The sequence below is a fragment of the Alosa pseudoharengus genome, unplaced genomic scaffold, assembly GCF_046254945.1.
Source record: "Alosa pseudoharengus isolate Yale_2024_CS ecotype anadromous, Long Island Sound unplaced genomic scaffold, YU_APseudo_1.1 YU_APseudo_1.1_scf_2, whole genome shotgun sequence".
Taxonomy (NCBI): domain Eukaryota; kingdom Metazoa; phylum Chordata; class Actinopteri; order Clupeiformes; family Clupeidae; genus Alosa; species Alosa pseudoharengus.
Window position 1 is genome coordinate 33383145 of NW_027468663.1, and position 27609 is coordinate 33410753.

General features: G+C 44.5%; 2 protein-coding genes across 12 annotated transcripts in view; both read left to right on the forward strand.

The window, feature by feature from the left end:
* Positions 1-5458: 5458 nt before the first annotated feature.
* On the forward strand, positions 5459-19836 carry kdm4c (lysine (K)-specific demethylase 4C). 10 transcript variants are annotated; one of them, XM_076294682.1, is made up of 23 exons: positions 5459-5535; positions 6823-6988; positions 7693-7868; positions 8452-8566; positions 8742-8935; positions 9392-9441; positions 9760-9863; positions 10124-10261; positions 10632-10825; positions 11484-11659; positions 11818-14012; positions 14662-14773; positions 14875-15056; positions 15575-15773; positions 15948-16024; positions 16121-16176; positions 16363-16471; positions 16570-16758; positions 17039-17518; positions 17939-18112; positions 18322-18573; positions 19044-19136; positions 19313-19836. In XM_076294682.1, exons 2-23 carry the CDS (start codon positions 6845-6847, stop codon positions 19427-19429), a joined length of 5526 nt encoding a protein of 1841 aa, XP_076150797.1. In that variant the 5' UTR covers positions 5459-5535; positions 6823-6844; the 3' UTR covers positions 19430-19836. The 10 variants fall into 10 exon arrangements, with proteins under 10 accessions (XP_076150797.1, XP_076150799.1, XP_076150801.1 ...); XM_076294684.1 differs by having other exon boundaries at positions 18322-18441; XM_076294686.1 differs by having other exon boundaries at positions 18322-18372.
* A 4159-nt stretch (positions 19837-23995) lies between these two features.
* Positions 23996-27609, forward strand: part of glrba (glycine receptor, beta a) — a 10997-nt gene continuing 7383 nt past the window's right edge. For both annotated transcript variants that reach the window (XM_076295957.1, XM_076295958.1), the window contains exons 1-3: positions 23996-24102; positions 26527-26633; positions 27389-27456. In XM_076295957.1, the coding sequence (XP_076152072.1) occupies positions 23996-24102; positions 26527-26633; positions 27389-27456 (282 nt within the window). The remainder of the gene's footprint in view (positions 24103-26526; positions 26634-27388; positions 27457-27609) is intronic.

Below are 27609 nucleotides of genomic sequence, written 5' to 3' on the forward strand. Positions count from 1 at the left end.
ATGAGTGTCACCCACTCCACAGCACTATTGTTAAGCAGAAGAGCCTGATCAGCTGGAGACTTTGCTCACTGCCTTGCACAACAGACAGACTGAGGAAGTCATTTGTCCCCAGGGCCATTGAACTGTTCAATGCTTCACTTAAGGGAAGAGGAGAGATAGACTTCTCTGCATAGTCTGCCTCTTCACCCCCTCCATGTTTGGATACTGTCTGTCCACTAGCCACTTTTTACCACTGTCTTTCTTCCTCACTGTTTGCATGATATATTAGCACATTAGCACATATGCATAACCCCTCCCTCCATGCCACAGCCGAACTGTGGCCACACTTATACCTTTTCTTAAAATAGTTATATATATAGATATATAGATATATAGACTTTATTCTTGCACTGTTGCACTTACTCATTTGCACCATCACCATGACACTCACTCACACAGAGCACCTTACCTTACCTTACTGCACAGAGAATCACAGGCTCAGTCCCTGCCTCAGTCATTGCAAGCGCCTCTTGATTGATTAATCACCACTATGTGGATACTGTTTTTAGAATTGATTTAGATTAAGTGTTAGTTAGTATAATTTGTATTTTAGTATATTTAGTATATTCTTTATCTTCTACTGTCCTTATTGCTTAGTTGTGTTTTTATATTATATACGTTTAATTACTTTTTCTGCTGTTACTGAATGTGTGTGTGTTGTCTGTATGCTACTGAGACCTTGAATTTCCCCTGGGGATCAATAAAGTATCTATCTATCTATCTATCTATCTATCTATCTATCTATCTATAGAGCAAATCCATATAGATTATTTGTCAAATAAACCAGTAAAACAGAATTAGGGGATGGAATATATAACATTCACACTCATAGCTCATATTTTTAAAATAAATCAGTGAAAAAGTATCCTGACAAACAAGCAGCACTTTAATGCCTTGGTCATATTTCATAATTTCAATTACAGGTTACCTGTTAACCCAGTTTGAGAGGCGCAAGACGCATGACATTATTTATATTTGCAGCCAATCACTGCTGTCGTTTTATTTATTGATTTGATCTTAGTCATAGAAGCTAAATTTGAAGGCAGGCCACAGGTAAAATCCAACGAACCGCATTCACCCCGCAAGCCAATAGTTGAATAGCCCTCTCCTAGAGCTTTTGAGGTATTGCCACTGCTCCAACACTGAAAGGCACTGTTAGAATACTTGGATCAAGCCAGGTTTAGCATAGCATATGCCACTGTCTGCTCACGTTGGTGACCGGACCAGGGCAAGCACACTTTCGCAGTTCCGGAAATGCAGTCTAGTTTATGCTGGTCTTTATTTATGCTGGTCTCTAGACCTATTCTTGCACTGTTGGACTACTGTTGGACTACTTTTTGCACCTTCACCATGACACTCACTCTCTTGAGCACCTTACCATGCACACAGAACTATAGGACTACTGTTGGACTACTTTTTGCACCTTCACCATGACACTCACTCTCTTGAGCACCTTACCATGCACACAGAACTACAGGCCAGTCCTGGCCCTGTCACTGCAAGCGTCTCATGCTTGATCACCCTCAAGCACACTGTGGATTTTTTTTTATTTAATTTATATAGTATATTTAGTATTTAGTTTTGTTAGTTTTTCTTATCTTATACTGTCTCTATAGTGGAGTTTTGTTATATGTTTATACTTATATTTACCATTTCTGCTGTAAGTGCATGTTGTGTGTGATGTCTGTATGCTACTGAGACCTTGAATTTCCCCTTGGGGATCAATAAAGGATCTATCTATCTATCTATCTATCTATCTATCTATCTATCTATTATATATGTAGACAACGGCCATATTGGCGTTACAAACTAACCCCATGCATTTCTATGGAAGATTTTTTGAGTGCTGTGTCTCCTCATTAGAAAGTCTCTGACTGTATAGTCAGGGGGCCTATGTGGTTTCTGTGGGATTGAAATGTTAATTTTTGGAGAGTGGTTGGACTGTAGAGGTCATTGAACAACAAAATGATGTCTCCATTTTTTTTTACCTGTTTTAACCCTATTTTTGTGAATTTGTATATTTCACTATAATTAACACCATACATTTCGCCTAAATCACTGGCTATGTTGAATAAAGTTCACAAAACAGTTATTTTCTTATTTTTTAACAGTATGATTGTATGTCAGTATTATGATTGTATGTCAAACAATTAGAGATCAATAACCAATCAGTTTCACCAAATACACATACTCCATTGCTGAAAGATAGCAAAATCACAGAATCACAGATGAGACCTCAAACAACATTTAATTAATTTACATATACACAACATATTAGATCTCACCTCCACAATGTCCTCATCAAAATCTACAACTAGTCTACTAAACCTTATTCCTACTCACCTTCTTAACACTGCTCTCTCCTTCCTAGATAATGTTTTGCTCTAGATTATAAATAATTCAATGCTATCAGGGCATGTACCGCATCTGTTATTAAGCCCTCCCTCAAAAAACCTAGCCTTGTATCGATACTGGTCTTCCTGGACCTCAGCGCTGCCTTTGACACCATAGACAATGACATACTACTTAGGCTTGAAAATTTGATAGGCATCAAAGACTCAGCACTCGCTTGGTTTAGATCAGTGTTTTTTAACCACTGTGCCGGGGCACACTAGTGTGCCGTGAGAGATCATCAGGTGTGCCACAGAAAATTACCCAAATGTCACTCACTGGTCCAGAAAAGCAACTGTTGCATCAAAGAATTTATAACCACATACTCTCATTGATTGTATGATTGCACTATTTGTGGTATGCAGGCATTGTACAACGGGGGCCCCATATCCAGTATTCACAGAATCATCACATATCCAGTTCAAAACAACAATTAAATTAGATATAGTCACCTACAAATGAAACAGAGGGCGCTTGTTATATTGAGCAGGTCTTGCATAGAAGCCATATCTGTGTATTAATTGAAATTTTAGGCTATGGTATGTTTATTTTTTCTTCACACAGGATTAGTGTGTTAGTGTGCCGTGGGACATTTTAAGTGTCAAAAGTGTGCCGTGGCACAAAAAAGGTCGAAAAACACTGGTTTAGATCATACCTTCCTAACCGTCAACAATTTGTACAGGTCCATAATAAACCATCTACCCAGATTATGGTAAAATGTGGAGTGCCTCTCAGAACTGAGGCCCCTGTTGTTTAGCAGATGATACATAACTATACCTCTCCATAAAACATGATGAATTAACAACGTTAGCCAAACTTGACACATGTATAAGAGATATAAAGACATGGATGACGAATAATTTCTTGCTTTTGAACTCAGATAAAACAGAAGACATGGTTTTAGGTTCTAAAAAGATGAGGGATATCCTATCCACATCACAGGCTACATATAGTGATCTTCCACTGACCTCATCCACAAATGTTAAAAACCTAGGAGTTATAATTGACCAGGACCTAGCACTTAGTAATCACATAAAACAGATCACCAAAACTTAATTTTACCATTTAAGGAACATTTCAAAGATAAGGAAGTCCTTATCCTTACCAGATGCCGAGAAATTAATGTTTTGTCATCTCAAGGATAGACTATTGCAATGCTATTGCAATGCTATTATGCTGGCTGTAATAATACCTGTCTAAAGAGCTTACAGCTTATACAAAATGCAGCTGCTCACACACACAAAAAATATGAACATATTTCCCCCATCCTAGCATCTTTACACTGGCTACCTGTTAAAAGTCATTGACTTCAAAATATTACTTATAGTTCTTGGTTGGTTGCCTGCATTGAAAGAGGACACCTCATGAAGACGCTCATTTGTCTGCTTCTGACAGAAGAAGCACTTATCTATGCTGGCAGCAGCTGCTGCTGAACAAGTGTCCCTCTAGATGGACTTGATGCAGTTGCAGGTGTTGCTGCAGGTTCAGAAGATGGTCTACCGCGTCTTTTCTGGAGACACTGAGTCCTGCCTGCTTCACATGATTTCTAGTAGCGAATCTTAGCATGCTGCAGATGCTCACTGTTACAGGTGGATTTGTAGCAGTTCCTGTGCCAAACTGCTTTGTTCTGTTGTAAAATAACTGCACTGTAACAATGTAATCGTTGGCTGATCTGTGATACCCATCTCCATACTCTTTCATGGACAAAAACAAGAAATTTGGCATATGTCTCTAGTGATGGGTCATTCACCAGTCCACACATATCTGCCACTGGATACATAGCCCAAAATCTGTTTCTTTTAGAATATGTGTGCCATCACCTGACTAACAGAAAGACACACCTCAGAAACTAGACTGTGCCACCATGAACTATGAAAATGTGCTTGCTCAAATGTAGAAGGCTAGAAGGTCACTAATATCAAAGTCAAAGTCAGAGTCTGCTTTATTGTCAATTTCTTCACATGTCAAGACATACAAAGACATTGAAATTACATTTCCCACTATCCCACGGTGGAGACAAGACATATTATCACCATACACCAAGACAATATATCACCAACCATGAATAACAGAGCACTATGTGCTTCAAGTTATTCAATATTGTAAATTCTATCACTGCCAGCTATCAACAGCCAACTTTCACTGGTAGTCAGGGATGGGTTACTGCACGGGCCTACCGAGCCAAAACCCAGAGGCCCAAGGAGTCAGAGGGCCCAAGCCATTGCATGGAATCATTGCCTCAATATCAACACATCATATCAACACATAGGCTATGAATCTGATTGAAATAAAGTATTGGCCATCCCCAAAATGCACCAGAATACAGGAAATCACATCAAATAAATTAAAAAAATGTCCCCCGCAACAATTAGTGGGGGGCCCTTAATACATCTGGGCCCAGGGGCCTGAAAGTTCATAATGTGTCCATGCTGGTAGTGTCTCTCTTTCTCTTTCTCTCTCTTACACACACACACACCTGTCTGTTTGTCTAGCTGATCCTTTACCCTTTCTTTTCTTCACACTTACATAGGCTTCGGAAGGCCTTACAGGCTTAAGCTGGTACTATGTAAAAGTCTATTAAACTTGGTTTAACAGAGATATCTGCACTTTGTGCTCTGAAAAAATGTTTTATAATGTTGTATTGTTTATGTGGTCCACTTTTGCACACTACCTTGTAGAATATCTTTGCTTTTTGGCACCAACCCCTATGCTATAATACCAGCAATGTGAGGTTTATGGACAAAACACCAAATTTGACCTTTTCTGAATTTGACCTTTGATTTGGGTCCTTCAAAACCTTCAAAATGGAGACATGTTTTTTTTTTACTCTTAAGAACCCCTAGAACAAAGATATAATACTCTCCAAAAATTAACATGCGAATCCCACAAGCCCCCAAATTAGACACATAGCCCCCCAGTAGTCTATGCTCAAAATGAAAGGGACTTTATTGCGTCGCTAGGTGGCGATCATGTTGTACCGACTGGCTGCATATCTCATGACAAGCCCAGAAGAAGAAAGGGAATCGTGTGAGAAGAGCGAGCTGTCATGAAGTAACAGACGGGACCTTTAAAGGATTGCTACCAAGCGTCTCCTACCATTATAAGGTGGAATAGGTGTTCCCTTTTAATTTATGATAGTAATTTTCTTGCTTCCCATGATATTAAAGAAAGCCTCCATTCTGATTTGCGCATTCGGTTTTATTGTTAACTAATTGGCTTGATAGCGAACAATATAGCTAGCCAGCTAGCCTATGTAGGTAGGAAGCAAGCTATCAAGTTAGCGGATTGGGTTTACCATCGACGTGTTTGCTATTTTGGAGCTTGACGGCTATCAAGAAACTAGAACGCAGGTCTTTGTTCGAGCTTGTGTGCATACACTGCATCTTTGGGTGATAACGATTATTTTACGTAACCTAGGGTAGTTGTTGATATAGGTTGTATGCGTGCTATTTATGTCTGCAATATAGGCCTAAGCTCTGATTACACGATATTGTGTTCCGTTTGCTAGTGATACTGCTTTGTTAAGCCCCTGCTTATTGCCACCCTACGATGGTGCTCTTCCACCATACAGCTCAAAGGATAACGTCGTTATCGTTTTCACTTTAGATGGGTGTTTTTATCGCTACTTGACCTTTTATTTTCATGAATAAGTTAATGAAATGAAGAATGCACTCAAAGCCGTTTTCCTTGAACAGTTGATGTTCAGGAACGTTACAGGCAATGGAGAGTTACAATGCACGGCTTTTATTTGCATAGCTGGTAGCGCAGTGTTGTCGAACGTTGCTATCTTTTGATGTAACGTTAGCTACATCAAAAGAACTTTGGAAACCCACTTGAAAACCATCATAAAGCAACTGCGCCGCTGCGATCGCTTAAAAAACATTTTTGGTAAACGTCTTTGATTGCATGTGTGCTTATAGAAGACGTATATTGCGGATTCAGCACGCCAGTTAGACACAATGTTATCATCGCTCTCTAAAGAAAAGGAAAAAAAAACAGGTACCGTGATTGTCAACGTGAGGTGCATAGGACCCGGAAGAACGATGTGTCATTTTCATTGGCTAAACGTTTAAATGGACACAGCATTTTTGTGGTGAAATATTGTCTCCTGCAATGGACAACTTTAGACGTTTGAATTAATTATCTTTACTGAGTAGCAGTTTTTTTTTTCCAAAAACCATGCAAAAAGGTTAAAATGGAAGATTACGTATGATATATAAGATAACTTAGTAGTAGAACTTGCTTTCTTTGTGGATATATTGAGCAACCCTGCTGAAGAAGGGTAGTGGCCTATCAAACAGAGGAAGGGTATACCCCTCCATTGGATCATCTTTAGGTGTGAATTTTGTCAGTGTGGCAAGTGATGGTTTGACTCTTGTCTCCTTCTTCTAGACTGAACAGTAGGAGGGTCAACATGGCTGGCACAGGGGGCAGCACCCCTGGTAACCCCTCCCTGAAAATCATGACATTTCGGCCAACAATGGAGGAATTCCGAGATTTCAACCAGTACCTTGTGTACATGGAGTCCCAGGGAGCCCAACGTGCTGGTCTTGCTAAGGTAGGCACCCCAAATCATTTTATTCTAAACACTCTAGGTTCCCTCAGCCTGGGTACAAAATACTACCTGGTTCCTTTTAGGAGCACACTCGGGGCGTTTTTCAATCAACAGGGGACTGGTTTTTGAACTATTTAGTTTTGTTCAGAATTCTTTGAACCTTGGTCCTATATAATGAACCAGTCCGCATGTCCACCAGTTTTGAACAGCTAAGGATGGAGGAACAGAAGGTGTTGCATGCACAATGATGCTGAACCATAGTATGACACACCCACTCCAGTTCCCATGTGAAAAGCATCTATTTTTTGGTGCCAGCTCTGAGTCAGCCTTTCACTTTCGAACGATTTATTTTTTGGTCAAAATGCTCTGAACGGTTCAACGTGTCATGGACTTTTGCTATAGTAAGTTATATATTGCACTGTAGGATTGTTGGGGGTGCAGTGTTTCCCACAGAATTGAATTCTATTTGTGGTGGTAGGTTTGCAGAATTAACTTGAATGCAACAGTTTTTAACAAATTAGCGCAGCGTGGTTATGATGCTAACCAAATTTAAGCATAATTTAGTACAACCTGGAAAATCATTGTGTGGTGGTCAATGTTGATATTGTGGTGGGCCGCCACAAATAAGTCAATGTATGGGAAACACTGGGGTGGGTGAATGTAAGTTACATTCATGCAAATCCTGAACACACGCTCTCATCATACAGGTCATTCCTCCAAAGGGATGGAAACCGCGCCGTACCTACGATGATATTGATGACCTGGTGATTCAGGCACCCATCCAGCAGATGGTGGCTGGCCAGTCTGGACTCTTCACCCAGTACAACATCCAGAAGAAGCCTCAGACTGTGAAGGAATTCCGCCAGCTGGCCAACAGCGACAAGTGAGCAGTGTGGCCTCACACACCTTAGTACTGATTTGAACTGAAGTGATGTCTACCCAGAGGTAGCTTTTTAGCAGGAAGCTGTGAGGATTATGTCTTTTAAATGAGCAGCATTACGTACCTGTCTATTTTTATACTCTGGCAGCCAGTAGATTAGCTTGGATGTTCAGAAGAGGACACCTTTGTCATTGATGTCATGTCTGCTCCTGCCAAACTTAAGAAAATCAGGGCCTGTGGGTGGAAGTGCATGAAGCATGCACCAAGATGCACAAGTTGATGTTTAAGTTTGACTTTGTGTACTAGGTATTTAATCCTGTAATATTCATTCCTGTCTTTTTTTATTTATGTTATTAATGTAGGCTATGCAATGTGGCTTATACATTTCTTGAAGGTCTGTGGAAGTAACAATGGAGTGACTGCTTAAATTAGTAGTGTAGATCGTATATAGTCTGGCAGTTCTGGCATAGTCTGGCAGTTCTATACGTTGGTCTCGTCTGTTATACTGTTATCGTTAGGCATACAATGTGTACATAAAGTTCAGAACATCCCTTTAACTTGATAGCTCACTTCTGGCGTTTTCCAGGTACTGCACCCCACGGCACCTGAGTTTTGAGGACTTGGAGAGAAAGTACTGGAAGAATCTCACTTTTGTGTCCCCTATCTATGGAGCCGATGTGAGTGGCACCCTCTACGATGAGGTGAGCTTTCTGATTTCACCTTTGCACGAGATGGGAAAGACAAGTAGTTTTGTCAATATTTTGTGTTTGTCAGCCGTTTAAACTTCTGTGGAGTGATGAGCTGGAGATCTTAGCTCCTCATGAGGTATGGTGAAATGAACTGAATGGTTTAGTCCATTAAACGCTTGCTTTGCAGGATGTAGGAGAGTGGAACATTGGACACCTCAACACAATTCTGGATGTGATTGAGGAGGACTGTGGTGTGGCCATCCAGGGGGTGAACACGCCTTACCTGTACTTCGGCATGTGGAAGACCAGCTTCTCATGGCACACAGAGGATATGGACCTCTACAGCATTAACTACCTGCACTTTGGAGAGCCCAAGTCCTGGTAAGACACCTTCAATCATCTTCTAAATCTAAATGGGTTTGCTTCTCTCCAGGGTGGACACTTGTTTTCTCCCTGCACATGTGTTCCCCAGTATGCATAACACTTGGGTGAGCCACATGCAAAACGCAAATGTATGTCTTGAACACTAACGTGGCTATTAATATCAACCTGGAGTAACTGGATCCGTCATTAGGATATGTGTGATGGTCACTGCAAAGTAAGAAAGAGCACTTCTGAGAGTCTAACAGCACTTTCTGCACTTGTTATTTTGCACATTGACCACTGATAGAAGACCTCTATTTGCTAAATTTGCTTCTTGGACATAACTTGCTCCTTTTTTCCCTTAATGAGATACTCTCTGCCTTGATGAGGTCCTTGTGCATAATGAAAACTTGACCTGCAAACTGATGAAGCATGTAATAAATGTTCCTTCCCTCACTTCCTCCTTCCCTTCAGGTATGCTATCCCACCAGAGCATGGGAAGAGGCTGGAGCGCCTGGCTACAGGTAGCGACTCAGCAATTTGCTAATGATTTGGAATTTATATTCATGACTTTGCTCTTCTTACTTGTGTCAGGCTGTTGGCCTTTAAACGCCTGCATGAATACTAAGAGACTAGAGTAAGCAATCACAGAATAACCATGCAATGAAAGACTCTTATCTCTTTTCATACTCACTTTTCAGCCTTTGGGAGTGTGTGCTACCCAACACACTCCCAAAGGCTAAGATGTCCGCATTACAATGGCTAGTCATGATTACATGAACCCTTTGTAAATATACAATGCAAGAAACATTAATTGTGTCCATTGGTGTGTGTCTATTCAGGTTTCTTCCCTAATAGCTTTAAGGGCTGTGAGGCTTTCCTGAGGCATAAGATGACTCTCATATCACCTTCCATTCTTAAGAAGTACAGCATCCCCTTTGACAAGGTAAGACCGTTCATTATTACTGTGTGCATGTGTTAGTATTTAGATACGCTGATGCCGCCCAGGTTGTGCCATAGGTTATACATATTCAGAAGAACAGTGGTGATTTGGTCTCACAATTTTACCAGCTTGTTTCTCCATATTATTTGGTTACTTCAATACAGAAACTGATTGCGTTAGTATTTGTGTTTCTCTGGGCTGGTTGTATGGCTAATCTTCAGCCAGTTCGGTGCTGTTAAGTACCTGAGTTGTTGTGCCCACAGATAACCCAGGAGGCTGGTGAGTTTATGATCACATTCCCATATGGTTACCACGCTGGGTTCAACCATGGCTTCAACTGTGCCGAATCTACTAACTTTGCCAGCGTGCGATGGATTGACTACGGCAGAGTTGCAACTCAGGTACCATCTCCGTCTCTGTGTGTGCTTGGTTCATTTGGAAAGAACTGTGCAGCTTTGCTTACCTGTGTAGAGGTCCACTATAACCTTTCCTCATCAATGTGTCAGTAACATATTTGTATTGTTCACCCATCCTTTAGTTTAGTCTTTTAGAAGATTGTCGAAGGCTGTAGAAACCATGGATGGGGATGGTGTGCAGATTCCGCCCCCCTCCCCCCTGTATGTAAAGGATTCATGACAGTTCTATGATCTACAGTACATGACGCCACCACTGAGGCACTGTCCTTCTCTGAAGGGCAACGGCTGCATGCTAAAGCTGATGTGAATAGTGATGTCAGCTGAGTGTGCGCCCCTCTCCCCCCACCTCCCTCAGTGCTCCTGCAGTAAGGACATGGTGAAGATCTCCATGGACCCGTTTGTGCGGCTCTTCCAGCCGGAGCGCTACCCGGGGTGGCTGCAGGGTAAAGACCCGTGCCCCATCGACCACACGCAGGCCACGCCCAGCTCCACGCCCGAACTAGAGAGCTGGCTGCAGAGACGAGCCCAAACCAAACCTGCTGTCAAGAGGTACATCCCATATACATCAGCACTGCACATTAACGCAACAAATGTCATTACGGTACTACATTCATTCATTCATTCATTGCCATTCTATAATATTTGGTAATCCCTTATCCCATATCCCAGATTCACTAAACCTTTCAGACACTCAAACAACAAATATTAAGAGCTTTTCAACCACAGAGGTTCAGGAGCTCGCCTTGGGGGTTTACAGGAAACCTCGGTCCTTTTGTGTTCTCCCACCACAATCCAGGACCCGCTGGACCTTCAAACTGAGTTAATAATTATGTCTTTCGTGACATAAATTTTGAGCGCAACAAGACAACAATAGATGTCCTTACTGACCGCAATACCATTAGACCACTAAGCCAGAGAATTTGGAGATAGAATTAAACCCTTGAATGAATTTTGCTCTAATGTTGCTAACATTCGATTAAATGTCTTCATGGCAGCTGTAATCATTAGACAGATGAGGAGGCCAACACCACTGCTGATTAAGTGAAGCCGTAACAGAAGTTCATTTAGTGTAACAAACAAGTGTGACAAACAAGCCAACTCTATTTACTCTTGATTCATTTGGCTTCATCCACCATGTAACATCTGGTAAACATATGCTTGCTGGTCTTAAAAGATTGTGCTTGTTCCTGTGTGGTGTGTGTCCCAGCCTGCCCCACACCCGCACGCGCTCAAAGAGGCACAAGACCGTGGAGGAGCCTGTGGACATGGAAGCTTCTGCGGTGGAGAAGTGTAGGAGGTTGGAGTGCTGTCCAGAGGATCAGGTGGCACCTGCTCCTACTCCACAGGACCACAAATCCCAAACTGCACTACTTCAGGGCATTGGTAGGATGGGGACACTACTTCAGTCCACTTCTGCATTTGGACACACACACACACACACACATATATACACACATACACATTTCACGCATTTCCCATCATGTGTCTGGTTCATGAGCATGTATTGAGCACATACGTGTTATATTTCTGCCCCCCCCCAGGTTCCTCTGGTCAGCGCAGACAGATGTGTGTTGTGAAGGTGAACCGAGTTGAGGCAGACACGCTGATTCAAAAAGCCTCCATCCGCGAGGACCCCTCAGGACGGCATCACCAGAAAGTGTCCGCTAGAGAACGCAGTGTATCAAAGGTGCCACCAGACGCAGAGCTGAGCCTGTCAGCAGGCCAGTCGCTCGGCCCTCTGGACAAGCCTCCGAGGACTGACCAACACACGGACACACACACACACTCTTTGGCCCCCGGGTCCCCTGCCGTAGTCACTGACATGAGTGCCAACACTTCAGCATGTGCGACCGCTACGAAGAAGAGCAAGTCGACCTCGCAGGAAAGCAAAGGCGATCAAGCTACTGTGTCAGCCCGTGATGGTCAATCACAGGGCTGCAAACTCACGGAACACGCACACACACCGCCAGCGGAAAGTACGCTGACCATACCTCACTCCTCGCGAGCAGATCGCCCTCTGGACTCTGGAAGTCAAGCACTTTATGGTGAAGTAAGTAGCACGCCCCCGTCTGCGGATCTGTGCCCTGAGGCTGACAAACCCCCCCCACACGGGGCATCTGAAGCTTCTGAGGTGAGTGCCCAGTGCCCTGCGTACCCTCCCCAGGTCAGCAGCGGCCTTGCCCGAGTGCCAAGCGCAGGGTGCGTCTCGGAAATGCCCCTGCTGACCCCGGAGCCCGTGGAGATGGAACAGGAGGAGCCGCCCGCTCTCACCCAGGAGATGCCCGCCCTCACGCTCGCCCTGTGCTCAGAAGCGGTGTCGGCGGCGGTGGCGGGCAGTCACACGCACGCCCCCGCGCTCTACCGCGAGAGCGACATGCCCGTCCAGTCTCACACGGCTCCGCCAGAACTGACCTTAGAGGCCCTGAGCCAGGAGCCACCCCTCAGCCTGGAGCCTGCTGTCAGTGAGGCCCACATAGACTGCACACACACACACATGTGGACACACACTCCGAACCCTGCGCAGCACACACACACACTGTCTACAGCAGAGGCACAAGACACACCGCCACCAACACTTGTAATCCAACACACACAATCCACAGACAAGGTCCCCAATCGCACCCAGTTCTGCTCTGGTCCAAGTTCCTCTGACAAATCGGCACTTCTGGTGACCAGTGCCCTCACGCTCCAGACGCACGCTCGCACGCCACAGGGTAGCCCCACTGCACACACTCGCACTTTGACACAGCCGTGCACTGGACTCCCACACAAAAAAATGCTGAGTGTTGTTCCCCACAACAGCACTTTGACTGCACACAGCACACACCCCTGCACTACTGAACACACTGAAACAACCCCGACCACCTCAGCTCACCCAGCGCACTCCTCTGCCTTCTGTAAGTCCCAGCCCAGCACTACAGGCCCCAGCACAGGCCCCCGTATGCACTCCGACACTGCTGACCACAGAACACACTTAAGCATTACAGGCTGTAATGAGCAGTCTGACTCACCGTCTGTCTCCGCGGACACTCAGCCCCAGCTGAACATTCCCCCCGACACTACAGCCACTGACGCAGGCCAGGGCTCCACGCAGTACAGCAGCACTAAGTCTCACGCCTACGCAGGCGCGCAGCAGAGCATCGGACGCTGCGCTAGTCTCACACAGCCAGCCGGGGCGCCCGCTGACCACTCGCACTCCAACACTTACACGCTTCTGGAGACCTTCCCCCCTGAGAGCTCATTGGTGGATATGCGGCCTCAGTCCCTCCCCCCCGACGCCGTGTGGGCCAGCCTGCCGGCTCCGTCCCCGGCCGTGCTGATCGAGAGCGTGCGGCCGGAGCTGACGGACAGCCTGACGGCCTATCACGCGCCAGCAACCGCCTACGACCGCCACGCGCTGCACACCTTCAGCCTGTGGGAGGAGCCGCGCTGCAAGGCCGTCCACTCGCCGGAGCCCCCCGAGCCGCCGGAGCGCGAGCAGACCTGGACCCAGCTGGAGCCCAGCCTCCCACACACAGCCCTGCACGCCCACGCACAGGCACACACACACGCCCACCACCACGGCCAGCCCGATGACGCCGATGCAGAGTTGCCTAGCAACGAGCTGGCTTCCTCTGAGTGCGGAGGCTCGGAGAGAGGAGGAGGCGGAGCCAGCAGCAGCGACGACAGCTACAACTCCAACCTCAGCGAATCCGAGTGCGGCGACTCAGGCCTTGAGCCGGGGGAAGTCCCCCCAGTAAGTAACCTTAACAAAGTCTTATCCCCGAGACAAGAAATACTATTTTTTGATTTGCCTACAAGGTGGCTACTAATTCTATATATTTTGGGACACCTATGAAGTAGCTCTGATAAAAACGTTTGACCACCGTTCCATATCAAAGCTCTTTTGAATGGTAACTATAACAACCATAGTAAACAATGGTTGAACTACAAGCAGGCTTCACAACAATGAAAACTGTAAACAAGCTACCCACCATTATTACTGTCAGTAGGCAAAGAAAGTAGTACAACAAACTAAACATGTCGGCTTCTTTGTAAACTGAACCGCATGTTTCCTTTGTGTGTTGTAAATGCATGACTATTCCCTACATACATGAATTGGAACAAGGGGATAAGCGGGATAACAGCCTTTGAGGTGCCCTGATATACGGAATTAATGGACTTGGCAGAGAAAACTCGTTGGGGAGTTCTTTGCCTCTGCCTCATCCATTAAAGCCGTATATCGGGACACCTCAGTGGCTGTTATACCTTACTTAACATCCGTCCTCATCCAATCAGAGACGAGTAATTGCAAGTGGTTGTAAGAGGTTTTGGAACAGTGCGTTGCAGAGTGTCCGCTGGCTGTGAGCTGTGTGTGACCCCTCTATGTGTCTGCTCCGTCTCAGTACCAGACTGGGGGGATGAAGAAGAACACAAAGAGCTGGCGCCTGCCCCTGAGGAAGCCCACCGCTCGAGCCGTGCCGAGCGCTGTCAAGCAGCAGAACATCAGCGACGAAGGTCCGCGCTGCCGCGGGAAGCGCACGCACACACTCCACACAACACACATGTGTCTTTGGGTCAACATCGGCTGAACTACTTCGCTTCCCTTTACCCCACAGAGCCTCCAGAATGTTCCGTGGCAGAGGGGGAAGAGCAGGAGCTGGAGCAGTGGGCACGGCCGCTGGTGCAGCTGTGGAACAGCAGGGGGCGCTGTATCAGTGCCGAGCGCGAGTACAACGCTATGGTGGCCCAGAAGCGGCCACACTGTGCCATCTGCACCATGTTCATGCCTTACTATCAGGTACACACTGTGCCATCTGCACCATGTTCATGCCTTACTATCAGGTACACAGTCTCACTCTGGTCCCACATGGATGGAATCAGTGCATGTCATCATGATTTCTCTACACCCCGCTCCTCATATTCTGAATGAAACATCAGCCTAAAGGCATCAGGCCTAGCCTGGCTGACAACAGACCGATTCTCAAATCTCAACTGAGAATTGGTCTGGGGTCCAATTCACATCCGATTTCCAAGGGGCAAAACCAGCAGAGAAATTAAACTTAAATTGGTACATTAAACTCTTACCAAATCTTTTTGTAAGTACAGCAAACACATCTTTATTGAAAACAAAGGTTTTAAAGACATTCTGCGTGGTGAAAAGTTTTTACCCTTGTTAACAAATCTGTATGATATCTGCTATGTTTTAAAAGACAACAGCCTTCCAAAAGCACACTGAAGTAAATGCTTGTTGAGTGTGTTGATGTTCTGACTGGTGGCCTGTGTGCACATGTGCTCTCTGGTGTGTTTGACCTGCAGCCTGAGGAGAGCTCAGAGGACCGAAGGGAAGCACAAGAGGTCACTCAGGGCTCAGGGGAGTTTGTGCGATCGCGACCTTTGATCCCGGAGATCTGCTTTGCCTTTCGGGAAGGCTCGTGCCCCCCCACAACCCTCCTGGAGGAGGACGGCTCCAGCCCCCTCATCCGCTGCGCCCACTGCTGTGTCCAGGTCCATGCCAGTACGTCACGCACGCACGCACGCACGCACGCACGCACGCACGCACGCACGCACGCACGCACATGCGTTGCTCACAAGCACCCAGGCACAGTACACACACTCACACTTGTTCAAAGGGACACTCTTTAATCAGCTAAGCATGGCATGACGCCTCTTTTCTACTGTTCTCCCATAGGTTGCTATGGTGTCGCTGCAGATGACATTGGGGAGGCCTGGTCCTGTGACCACTGCTTGAGCGGAGATCAGGCCGCAGTAAGTTGAACTGCACAAAGCAAGTCAATGTCTCGGTGGAAATTGGAGACTGTTTTCACTCTTTAATCTGACCTCTCTTCTCCTCTTCTCCCACAGGACTGCTGTCTGTGTAATCTGCGTGGGGGAGCTCTGAAGACGACCACAGACCACAGGTAACATAGTCGCTCACCACACCACATAGCATCATGCGTTGGTGTGCAGTGGTTTGTTATTTGGGTTGTTGTGTTGTAGAATGAAACACGGAACACTTTAACAGCAACATCTATGGTGCACGTGTGTGTGTTTGTTTGTTTGTGTGTGTTTGTTTGTTTGTGTCTGTGTGTGTGTGTATGTTGCAGATGGGCCCATGTGATGTGTGCCATTGCCATTCCGGAGGTGAAGTTTGTAGATGAAACCAAAAGGAGTCCTATAGACACCAGCGCTGTCCCACCTCAGAGATACAAACTGGTAAACACACACAGACACACACACACACACACACAGTTATCTGTCTGTATTCCTCTCACTCACTGTCTGTCTGGCACTCTCTTTGTGTATTTTTGCAGAAGTGTATTTACTGTCGCAAGCGCGTGAAGCGAGTTGCGGGGGCGTGTGTCCAGTGCTCCTGCGGCCGATGTTCCACCTCCTTCCATGTCACCTGTGCTCATGCCGCCGGGGTGGCCATGGAGGCTGATGATTGGCCGTATGTGGTGTTCATCACCTGCCATAGGCACCAGTCTCGAAGCTCAACAACAGTAAGTCCCTCCCAGTTTCAGCTTTTTAGCACTGTGGAACTCAGTGTCATACAATGAGAGAGTTACACCAGTGGAATTAAAACTTGCTGAACAGCCACATAATTCATGATACCATCCATTTTCTTTAAAAGTCTAAATCCAGGTCACAGACTGCGGTCAGTACAAAAATAAACGAGAACAATTGGTTTTACCTAGCTCGAGTTGCTACCGCCAGCCGCTAACGCAGCAAGGCAGCTACAGCGCTACACTCTGTGTGTGTGTGTGTGTGTGTGTGTTTCAGAGCAGAGACTGTGCTGCGTTGGGTCCTCCTGAGGTGGGGGAGGTGGTTCAGGTGAAGTGGCCCGATGGACTCTACTACACCGCCAAATATCTTGGCTCTAATACAACACATATGTACCAGGTACACACACAGACACAAGCTCCAGTACAACACATATGTACCAGGTACACACACAGACACAAGCTCCAGTACAACACATATGTACCAGGTACACACACAGACACAAGCTCCAGTACAACACATATGTACCAGGTACACACAGACACACGCTCCAGTACAACACATATGTACCAGGTACACACACAGACACAGGCTCCAGTACAACACATACAGTATGTACCAGGTACACACACAGACACAGGCTCCAGTACAACACATACAGTATGTACCAGGTACACACACAGACACAGGCTCCAGTACAACACATATGTACCAGGTACACACACAGACACAGGCTCCAGTACAACACATATGTACCAGGTACAGGTAATCTGGGGGCATGTCTGTGAGCTCCCATTTACATGACCATAGAGTGTAGCGCTGTAGCTGCATTGCTGCATTAGATGCTGGCTGTAGCAACTCAAACTAGGTAAACCGATTGTTTTCGGGATTTTTTTTTTATATACAGACAGTACTCTGTGACCTCGAGAAGCGGAGATCTATGTGAAAACTCATCGCATTTCTCCTTTAAGACAGACAATTTAATATATATTGACGATATTTACAATGCTCTTTATTTTCATGTTTTAATGAACACATTGACAACTAAAGGGAAACAGCTAGTAGCTAACAGCTAGCACTTCAGTAGTCCAATACAATTAAATTCCAATGGAAGTGTCTCAGTTTATACACACACACACACACACTCACATTAACTGTTGTTGCTGTTGCCTGCCATAGAAGCGCAATGTGCGTGAGGACCTGGTGGTGGGTCAGACAGTCATCAGCAAGCACAAGAACCTGCGTTACTACAGCTCCCGTGTCACACACATTACCTCACACACCTTCTATGAGGTCATGTTCGACGACGGCTCCTTCAGTAACGACACCTTCCCAGAGGACATTGTGGTGAGTGTGAGTATATGGGCTACTCAGTATTTTGTACCTTATGACCGGTGAGTTTTATTGTGATCAGAGTATAACTCTGTGTGTTGTATGTCTGTCTGTGTCTGCGTCTGTGTGTGTTGTATGTATGTATGTATGTATGTATGTATGTATGTCTGTCTGTGTCTCTGTATCTGTGGTGTGTATTTGTGGTGTGTGTGTGTGTGTGTGTGTTTCAGAGCAGAGACTGTGCTGCGTTGGGTCCTCCTGAGGTGGGGGAGGTGGTTCAGGTGAAGTGGCCCGATGGACTCTACTACACCGCCAAATATCTTGGCTCTAATACAACACATATGTACCAGGTACACACACAGACACAAGCTCCAGTACAACACATATGTACCAGGTACACACACAGACACAGGCTCCAGAACAACACATATGTACCAGGTACACACACAGACACAGGCTCCAGTACAACACATATGTACCAGGTACAGACACAGACACAGGCTCCAGTACAACACATATCACCATCACCAAGACTGACACATCACATGGGCACTCACCAGCTACACACACACACACACACACACATTTATAGTATCTAATACTGTTATTTCAATTTCAATTTTATTTGTAAGGGACAGTGTGCAATTAAAACAGAAATGTAACCATTTGATGCATTGCACCAGAGTTTTAGCCTTGGGCTAATTTACATCTGCATCTGGGCATTTACATCTGGGTTAATTATCACACATTGACATATGGTACTGTGCATATTCCCTCACAAATCTCACAAGTACATGCACACTCATGTACACAGACACACCCACACACGCTTACTTGTGTGTTCTTGTGTGGTGGTGGTGTGTCAGGTGGAGTTTGAGGACTGCTTTCATGTACACAAACACACCCACACACACGCTTACTTGTGTATTCTTGTGTGGTGGTGGTGTGTCAGGTGGAGTTTGAGGACGGCTCTCAGGTAACGGCCAAGAGAGAGGACATCTACACTCTGGACGAAGACCTGCCCAAGAAGGTCAAAGGACGACTTGTGAGTAGACCTCCGAACGCCACAGGCTTTTTACCCACTTTCCTCTCTACAAAGTGCATTCATATACACAGATACACTCAGACACACACACACATTCTCAGCAGAATGGACATAAACAGTAATTTTTAGTAATTAGTAATTTTCTGTGTGTGTGCGCGCGCATGTGCACTGCTTAGTCTACAGCCTCCAGCATGCGTTTCCAGGACGCCTTTTTCACCTCGCAGGGAGAGCGGAAGAGACAGAGGACCCCCAACTCCCGCTTCCAGAGAGACTACATCACCAAGAGCAGCTGAGGGACGCTCACAGGAGACTCAAGTGTGTCACCATGGGACAGTTACTCTAAAATGTCAGGGAAATGCAATTTTTGAAAGTTGAAACAAAAAACAGTGAATGTTTTCTTCTGAGGACTTCCCATGTATGTGGGTTTTCCTTGAAATGGACAACTTTTTAGTTTTTCTCTTTTGGTCCTTTTGTTCTGATCAGTGCATGTTAAGCGTGACTGCTCCTGCAGAGGGCAGTGTCCTACTTCTAACTCGTTTTTAATAGAAAACTAACGAAAGCTACTGTCGCCGTGTCTGCTGAAGCACTTTGTCTTAACTATTTAACTTGATTGGATGGGTTTGTTTATTTATTGGGGTCTTCCCTCTCCCGTATGTGTCAACCATAGCTGTACAATACTGATTAAAAATATTTATGATTATTTTGTGTCAGAATGTGATTAAGGGCTTTCCTTTTTCCTTTGTTTCACCTTCACTCTCTTTATATCAGACACAAGTACAGATTTTTACCCAGCTCATACAGGCAATACATCCACAAAGCAGACACACCAGTACATCATGTGCTTAAGAGGTAAGCTGTTTGGTGTTTCTGAGGTAGATGTAATTCCTGAGATAAAGCAGGATCTGAAGCATGTGCAGTAGCCCCACACTCTCCCTCTGAAGGTAAGTGGTCACATCAGCATTTAGCCACCTCAGCAGCTCCAGCAGACTACTACATGGCCAACCAACACGGAGGCAAGTGACCTTGACAAAGCCATCAGACATCCGTGAGCAGATGTAAGCACGGCATTATAAGGCACCACTCTCCTTTTCATTATGGTTCACCTTGAGCATGGTCAATAAAAGCAATAGAGTTCATAAAATAATTGGTAACACTTCACTTGAAGGAAGGTATCTCCAGAGGAGTGACGTGACACTTTTAAAACCCTAACATTAACCCTAACCTGTCATGGCAAAAACCGAATGACCATAACCCTAACCTGTCATGACAAAAAACGAATGACACTTAATGACAGAAGTGTCATAAACCTTCATGAATTGTTTATAATGTTTGACATGTTCATGTCATTGTCATGTAACACTTAAGTAGATACCTTCAATTTAAGTGTAACCAAATAATTTATGATGCAGACTATTTACTTACTGTGGAAAACCTAAAATCATACATGTGTCTTTGCTAGACCCTGTAAAAGTAATGCATATTTTAGCAGCAGTACACGTCAGATAGAGGACAAGTAGAAAACAAAGGAGACTTGACCACATTCTTGGAGGAGACAGGTGGAGCATCCCAAAATTAGGGATGGAGTGCCAGGAAGATGCGTCTGTTGGAGGCCTTTGCTGAGCCTCAGTTCGGATGGACTTATTAGGTAACATCGCATGTCCCATTAGAACTCACAGAATGTGATGGAAAGAGCCTAAGTAGCTGCTCGGTAACACCACTGCGGTGTTGGTGTGACTGTCAGAGCCAGAGTGGAGTTATTGGTGTAATTTTAGTTTGCATGAGGTGGAAGGAGAGCAGAGCTTCAGTGGGAGGCACAGAGCACCAGAGGACAGAGTGATGCTCACAGTGTCAGGCAGTCAGCAATTCTTTCCCTCTCACACCCACGCACACTTCAGCTCATGTCACCAGGAGACCACCTGCACAGTTGAGTTGATGGCAGTCAACCGATCCCCAAGAACGAGTCCGTCTCCTCCAGGCTGAGTCAGGGAGCCATGAAGCTCTTCTCCTCAGTGCTCGCATGCATGTGCTCACATGATCAGTCACAATTTAATTCACCAAGGAAGCCACTCAATATTATTGAATGACAATGTGTTGAGCCATGTTATCAACTGAATGTATATAACGGGCTGATCCAATGAGTCCTTTTGTCTCTAGATGGCAGTACAGTATTGTCAGCCTTATCTAATGTAATAGGAACTGTCTCATATTTTGTCTTTCCCCCTCAGTCTTCCATGCTATTAGACACCTAATTAGTTCTTCTCAACTGACATAGGCCTACTTAGCTAACCTACATTGTCAAATTTGTTTTAATTAATTTAATATCATTTTAGTTTGAATATTAATGCTGCCTATTCTTTTACACTGCATTCCCTTAAAATAACAAAAGTCACAGTGTAATCTGTGATGGGGTAAATGTGTCTAATTTAATACAAATGATTTTTGAGGTTCTAAAAAAAATGTCTAATTCAATACTCCTGTGGGAATTTTACACTAAAATTTTATTCTCTGAAATATTTTTATTTTATTGAAAAAAATTACACAGTCGTTATCCTAAGATCCCATTCCCATTCTGTATCTTGAGACACAACTGTCGCAATGTTAAAAAATGTAATTATTAAAATGAAGTTAAATTGTTACAAAAAGATTAAGGATTGTGTGCAACACAATTTTTGAAATGTGCTATTTCTGTGCACCAGACTTAAGTGTGTGTGTGTGTGTTTAGTAGTAGGTCAGTGAACATTGCCCTAGGTGAAGCAGAAGGTCCTTGTCCGAATCGGCTTAAAATAGGCACAGACATGTGCTGTGTATGAGTGTGTGTGCGTACATGCGCACATATGCACACTGCACTGTTTGCCACACAACATACTTTCTTAAGTTAGAAGCTTGGTAGACACACACACACACATATAGTTTAAAAATCTGTAGGCGGCTTTGTCCCCCTCCTTGCCCTTATGTCACAGTGGACATCTTCTTTGTGACCCCGAGGCACCAAGTCAACTACCTCCCTTTTTCCTTCAGTCGTTCTGTCCTCCATGCGTTCCTTATTCATACTGTTACATAATAGTATACCCTATTTATTTTTGTATGTTCTCTGTATGTGTTTTATGTCCTTGGATGGACAGATATACTGTATGCAAACCTTAATTTCGAGTGTGTGTGTGTGTCTGTGAGAGAGAGAGAGATACTGTTTTCTCCTCTGTCTCTCCTCTGCAGCATGCTGGCATCCCGCCATGCTCCAGGCTGGCTGTCCCCTCTGCTCACACTCCAACACACACACACACACACACACACACACTTCAAGGGGCAGAACACTGTCTCTATCTCGCAGATCATTAGGTGTGAAAAGGCTTTCCTACAAGCATATAGCATCTTTATAAAATGTTAATGTGAACTCTGAAGCGACCTATACTTTAAAAAGTAAAGTAAATAAATACAAAATAAAAATATTTTTTTCAAAAACTGCATACAAACTCAATACAAGTAAGTAATTTCACAGAACATCTAACCATGCCACATACTGTGAGAAAGACACAAGTCTTCATACCCCATGTTCTGAAACCACTTGAATAAAAAGGACAGATAACAACGGATCACATGGCCTAATTTAGCCCTCTATGCGCCTCCCGTTGTGATTCAGAGCGAGCACTATAATATTTCCTGACAGACGGGACGGACGCAAGCAGAGCACTGAAGCTGACAGTGGGAGAAGTTTCTTATATTTTCCAGCATTTTTTATCTACTAATACTAGTAGATAAAAAAATTATTGATACCAAATGTAGAGCTAATTTAGTTAAGACTTGTACTCGATAACTCGGAAGAGGACACTGGGCATATCACACGTTTTCTAAAGTGGTCATAGACATCACCAGACTAGATGACTTACCTTATCCAAAGCTATAGCATCCCTTAATAAAAATCGAACACGGTCGCGAATCGGTCATTCAGCAGAAACTCGTGCCTGGGACTTTCCGTGAAATTTCGCGCGAGACCCACAGCCACTGCGCATGCAGTCGGGACAGGTGCTGGCTGGCAGAATTCATCTTCCGAGGAGAAAAGAGGCTCTTCCAGTCTCACATACCTACACACTCAGTCAGTCAGTCAGTCAGTGATACGAGGAGACACTGGGGGTGCGGACAGCGATGTTTGTGTGAGTCGGACACCCTGACATTCTCTCTCGCGCTATAAAAGGTAAGCAAAACGGCAAGCCTTTGATGCAGTAATTCTCAAGGGCAGGCGCGAGGCTAAAAGCATGCATTTGCTTAATATATTTTCTAACTTCCCGAAGTCACTTCTCTGATGCATTTTTTAGTGGCGTGTATATTCGTGCGGTAGTTTTTGAGAGTGTGCTTTTGCCTGTGGTGGTGATGGTCATGATTAATGTTACTGTGCTCGCGAGCCTCACTGCGGACTAGGAGCTCGCGCGTGTTGGATCCTATCCCGACTTTTGACTCCCCCGCTTTGCGACTACTTCTCCGCTATCTCTGCTGTTAATTGATTACACAGGAGTGTCACTCACACACACGTCATCTCACACGTGTGTGTACGAGTTGATAGGTTGAGTCAGCATTATGATAAATTTTGCTGAGGCTATGCCATTCGATTGCCTCTTGTTATGCCCGAAAAGGGTATGCTCATTTAAAAATGCATAATTTCTTACATTAGGCTAATGCCTTTTAAAATGACATATTATTTAATTAGTTGTGTGTGTGTGTGTGTGTGTGTGTGTGTGTGTGTGTGTGTGTGTGTGTGTATGTGTGTGTGTGTGTAAGGGAGAGATGAATCGACTGTGATTGAGCTCATCCAACTGTGACTTTCCATCTGATGGCTGATAACATTGTCTCTGTTTGCAGGAGTAGTAATGGCGTGGGGTAAACTTGCTCTGTTGCTGGTGCTGTTGCTTTGTTCTGTGGTTGCATCAGCACCAAAATCCAAGGGGAAGAAGGCCAAACAGGTCATCTGTCCTTCGTGAGTGAACACAAACTGTGCACAGAAGTTCTGTTGTCTCTATGTCGTAAGCTCATGTACATTTGCATACTGATGTGCTACACCCACCTACTGTCTAGGCTGTACATATTACTGTAGATATGTCCCTATATGCTCTGGTCCTGTCTCAGCATGAAAATGAGAAAGACAGCTGCAGCATCACACCCCTCCTCCCCCATAGACCCACACTCACACAATTAAAGCAGCCACTGTCTGTGTTGGGTGTAGGGACAGTAAGACCACAGGCACAGTCTAGCTACTTCTCCTGTAGTCAGATTAAAGTTACCAAGAACAATATTATTATTATTATTATTATTATTATTATTATTATTATTGTGGATATTATGCATAGTGAATCTTAGTTGGTTTGTCTCACAGACCTATCACAGTAATAATAAAACTGAAATCGGTTTTATCATCCAGCGTCTGTTAGAGCAGCTCAGCTAGCAGATTGAATTGTGTATTTATATCTATCTGATAAAATTGGACTCTGCATTTCTGGATGGTAAAGTATTGTAAGCATTGACTGTATAAATTGTAAGGGCATGATACAGTAAAATATTATTGTTTGTAGGTAGGTGAAAGATGACTGTATTGGTGGTGTCTACTGGGAAAAGCTGTTGGTCTGACTTGAATATTGACAAATCTTGACAGAGCCTTTTTGCTTTTACTTCTGACTCTGGTATCATATTGTAATTCCAGAACCACCTCAACATGAGTGTTCACCCTGTTGTGAATGTTATCTTAGCGTCTCTTTACCCTGTAGTTGATGTTGGCGTGTTTTGTGACCAGCTGTTATGTGTGCACACAATCAGCTGTGCTCCAGGGGAAAGAGGGTGAGCTCCCACTATTAGGAATCACTGCAGATAGGTTGGAGCCAAAGGCTGTGGATCTCATGCCATCCCAAGCCTGTGAGGCCACGCTGGGTAATCGGATGTAATACAACTGATGTGAAGATTAGATAGAAGACCAAGGTGCAACACACATCCGTGTAGACTCATAAGCAGACATATAGACCAGTTTATTTCCTGTCATTGTCCACTTCCAGTCAGTTAAAGTTCATAGTGAAGGAGAGTAGAATCTGCACCGATTTTCAGTCTTGTGTCAAAGCGGCAGGCACCAGCTCACATCCATTTGTCCAGAGTCATCGATGAGTGTGTGCGCTCTCATCCTTTACTATAACTCAGGGTGCGTGCTGTGCTTCAGTAACAGCCATCCAGAGACCCACAGCCTCTAGAGTCAGGCAGCAGGAGCACTTCCCTCTGGCCCCACTCTACCACCCAGCTGCCCACACACCAGCCTGACAAACGCATAGCACTCCACATCTAATACATCTGTGGGAACAGCACTGCACATCTAATACATCAGCATTGCACATCTAATACATATGTGGGAACAGCACTGCACATCTAATACATCAGCATTGCACATCTAATACATATGTGGGAACAGCACTCCACATCTAATACATCAGCACTGCACATCTAATACATATGTGGGAACAGCACTGCACATCTAATACATATGTGGGAACAGCACTGCACATCTAGTACATATGTGGGAACAGCACTGCACATCTAATACATCAGCACTGCACATCTAATACATATGTGGGATCAGCACTGCACATCTAATACATCTGTGGGAACAGCACTGCACATCTAATACATCTGTGGGAACAGCACTGCACATCTAATACATCTGTGGGAACAGCACTGCAATTGCGCTGCAGGAGCCACAGCAGAGAATACCTGTGAATGCAACTGCTCTCTTTGTCAGAAATAGAGAGCACGGATATTACAATCACTGGCCAGTTACTCATTTGCTGTCATTTGTCCTAATTTTTAAATAGTAGTTCAGATTAATCTTATTGTTCTTGTCAGTGTAATTGTGGACATTTTGCTGTTTAGTGTAGAGTGCACTGTAGGTGTTTGTGGGATTACACTGATACTGCAGTTGTATGTGTGGTTGTGTTTATCTTTGCTGCTAGTTGTGTGGGCTTGGCAGCGGCCAGGCTGCTACGCGGCGTTAGTGCACTAGTGTTTGATGTTGTGTGGTGGCCTGTGAGGAGAGTGCACTGAGGGTGCTTTTGGGTGCTTCTATCTGCCCTTGTCTGTGGCGTTTGACTCATCAGCAGGGCAGCTCTGACCTGTGGGCTAAAGCTCCCTGAAACATCCAAACAGAGAGGCACGCACACATACATCCACGTCACACCCAAACCCCACTCACTTCCAGTAGCCGCCAACGGCCTGCACCACTCAACACAGGACCAGCATGACTACATTAGACCAGCAACTCCCCCAAACACAGGATCCGGCCGGGGGTGTTGTTTGTTCATATAAGTCTTTCAACTGAAGCAGACTCAACGCTCATATTTTGGTAACATGTTGTTTTTTACATTGACAGGCAGCTGTCAGCTGAGGACTTGGATCGAGTCCCTGCCAATTCAACTAGCAATATACTTAACAGACTTCTGGTCACATATGACTCCCGCATAAGGCCCAACTTTAAAGGTTTGTCCTAACGGTCGCAACTGTAATGCCGATTTTTAATCTGGCCTGGACAGAGCCTCTAATTTTGTTTGTTTGTTTGCTGTGAGATTACCTGGCAAGCCACTTGTTCATCCAGATCAGTGATATCAGATTATGTTATTCTAGAGGATGAGGCCAGATAGATCACAGCATGGTGTCCCTAAGGAAACATGTACCTCACATACTGCACAATGTGACAGTTATGACTGCTAGAATTACATTGTTTTAAAGCAGCAGGAACATTATGATGATTTAGGCAAGGATGTTTAGAGGCCTACGCACAACTATTTTTTCTTTTCCGTTGAGATCACCATGATTTAACAGTGTAGTTCTCTTGTAGAGGTCTTAGTTCCTATTCAGTTCTTTCCTGTGAACATGTTTATGCTCCCAGCCTTTTCATTATCATGGTCTGAATCTTTAAATCTTCCTGGAGCTATAATGAGATTCCATGTAATATTTATAAAGGAGAACTATTAGTCTGTTACTGTTGCAGACTTTCTTCTTAACTCATTCATGGTAATTTATTTTACTAGTGTTTATTTACTGTGTTTGTCACTTAGGGCTTTATAAAATATGTAACTGCTCTTCTGTTCTAGCCTATGTTCCCCAAATCCTCTCTCTCTCTCTCTCTCTCTCTCTCTCTCTCTCTCTCTCTTTCTCTCTCTCTCACACACACACATACACAGGGAGAAAGGGAGACATCAGTACTAATGTGTGTATGGTGATTTGTTTTTTAGGAATACCTGTAGAGGATAGAGTGAACATTTTCATCAACAGTTTTGGATCAATTCAGGAAACCACAATGGTATGAGTTTGTGTGTGTGTGTGTGTACTGGTCTACAGTATGTACATAATTTACATAAATTGCTGATGTACAATTTTATAAACCAGTGTATTTGTATAACATAATGAATAGTGGATCCATAGTATGACTAATATGTATTGTCTGCATATTTAA

Excerpts from the sequence above, each read along its gene's own strand:
- kdm4c (XM_076294682.1), top strand. The coding sequence starts at position 6,845 with ATGGCTGGCACAGGGGGCAGCACCCCTGGTAACCCCTCCCTGAAAATC. Across the intron at positions 15,774-15,947 it reads CTGTGTCCAGGTCCATGCCA|GTTGCTATGGTGTCGCTGCA; the intron begins GTACGTCACGCA and ends GTTCTCCCATAG. Across the intron at positions 16,472-16,569 it reads CACCTCAGAGATACAAACTG|AAGTGTATTTACTGTCGCAA; the intron begins GTAAACACACAC and ends GTATTTTTGCAG.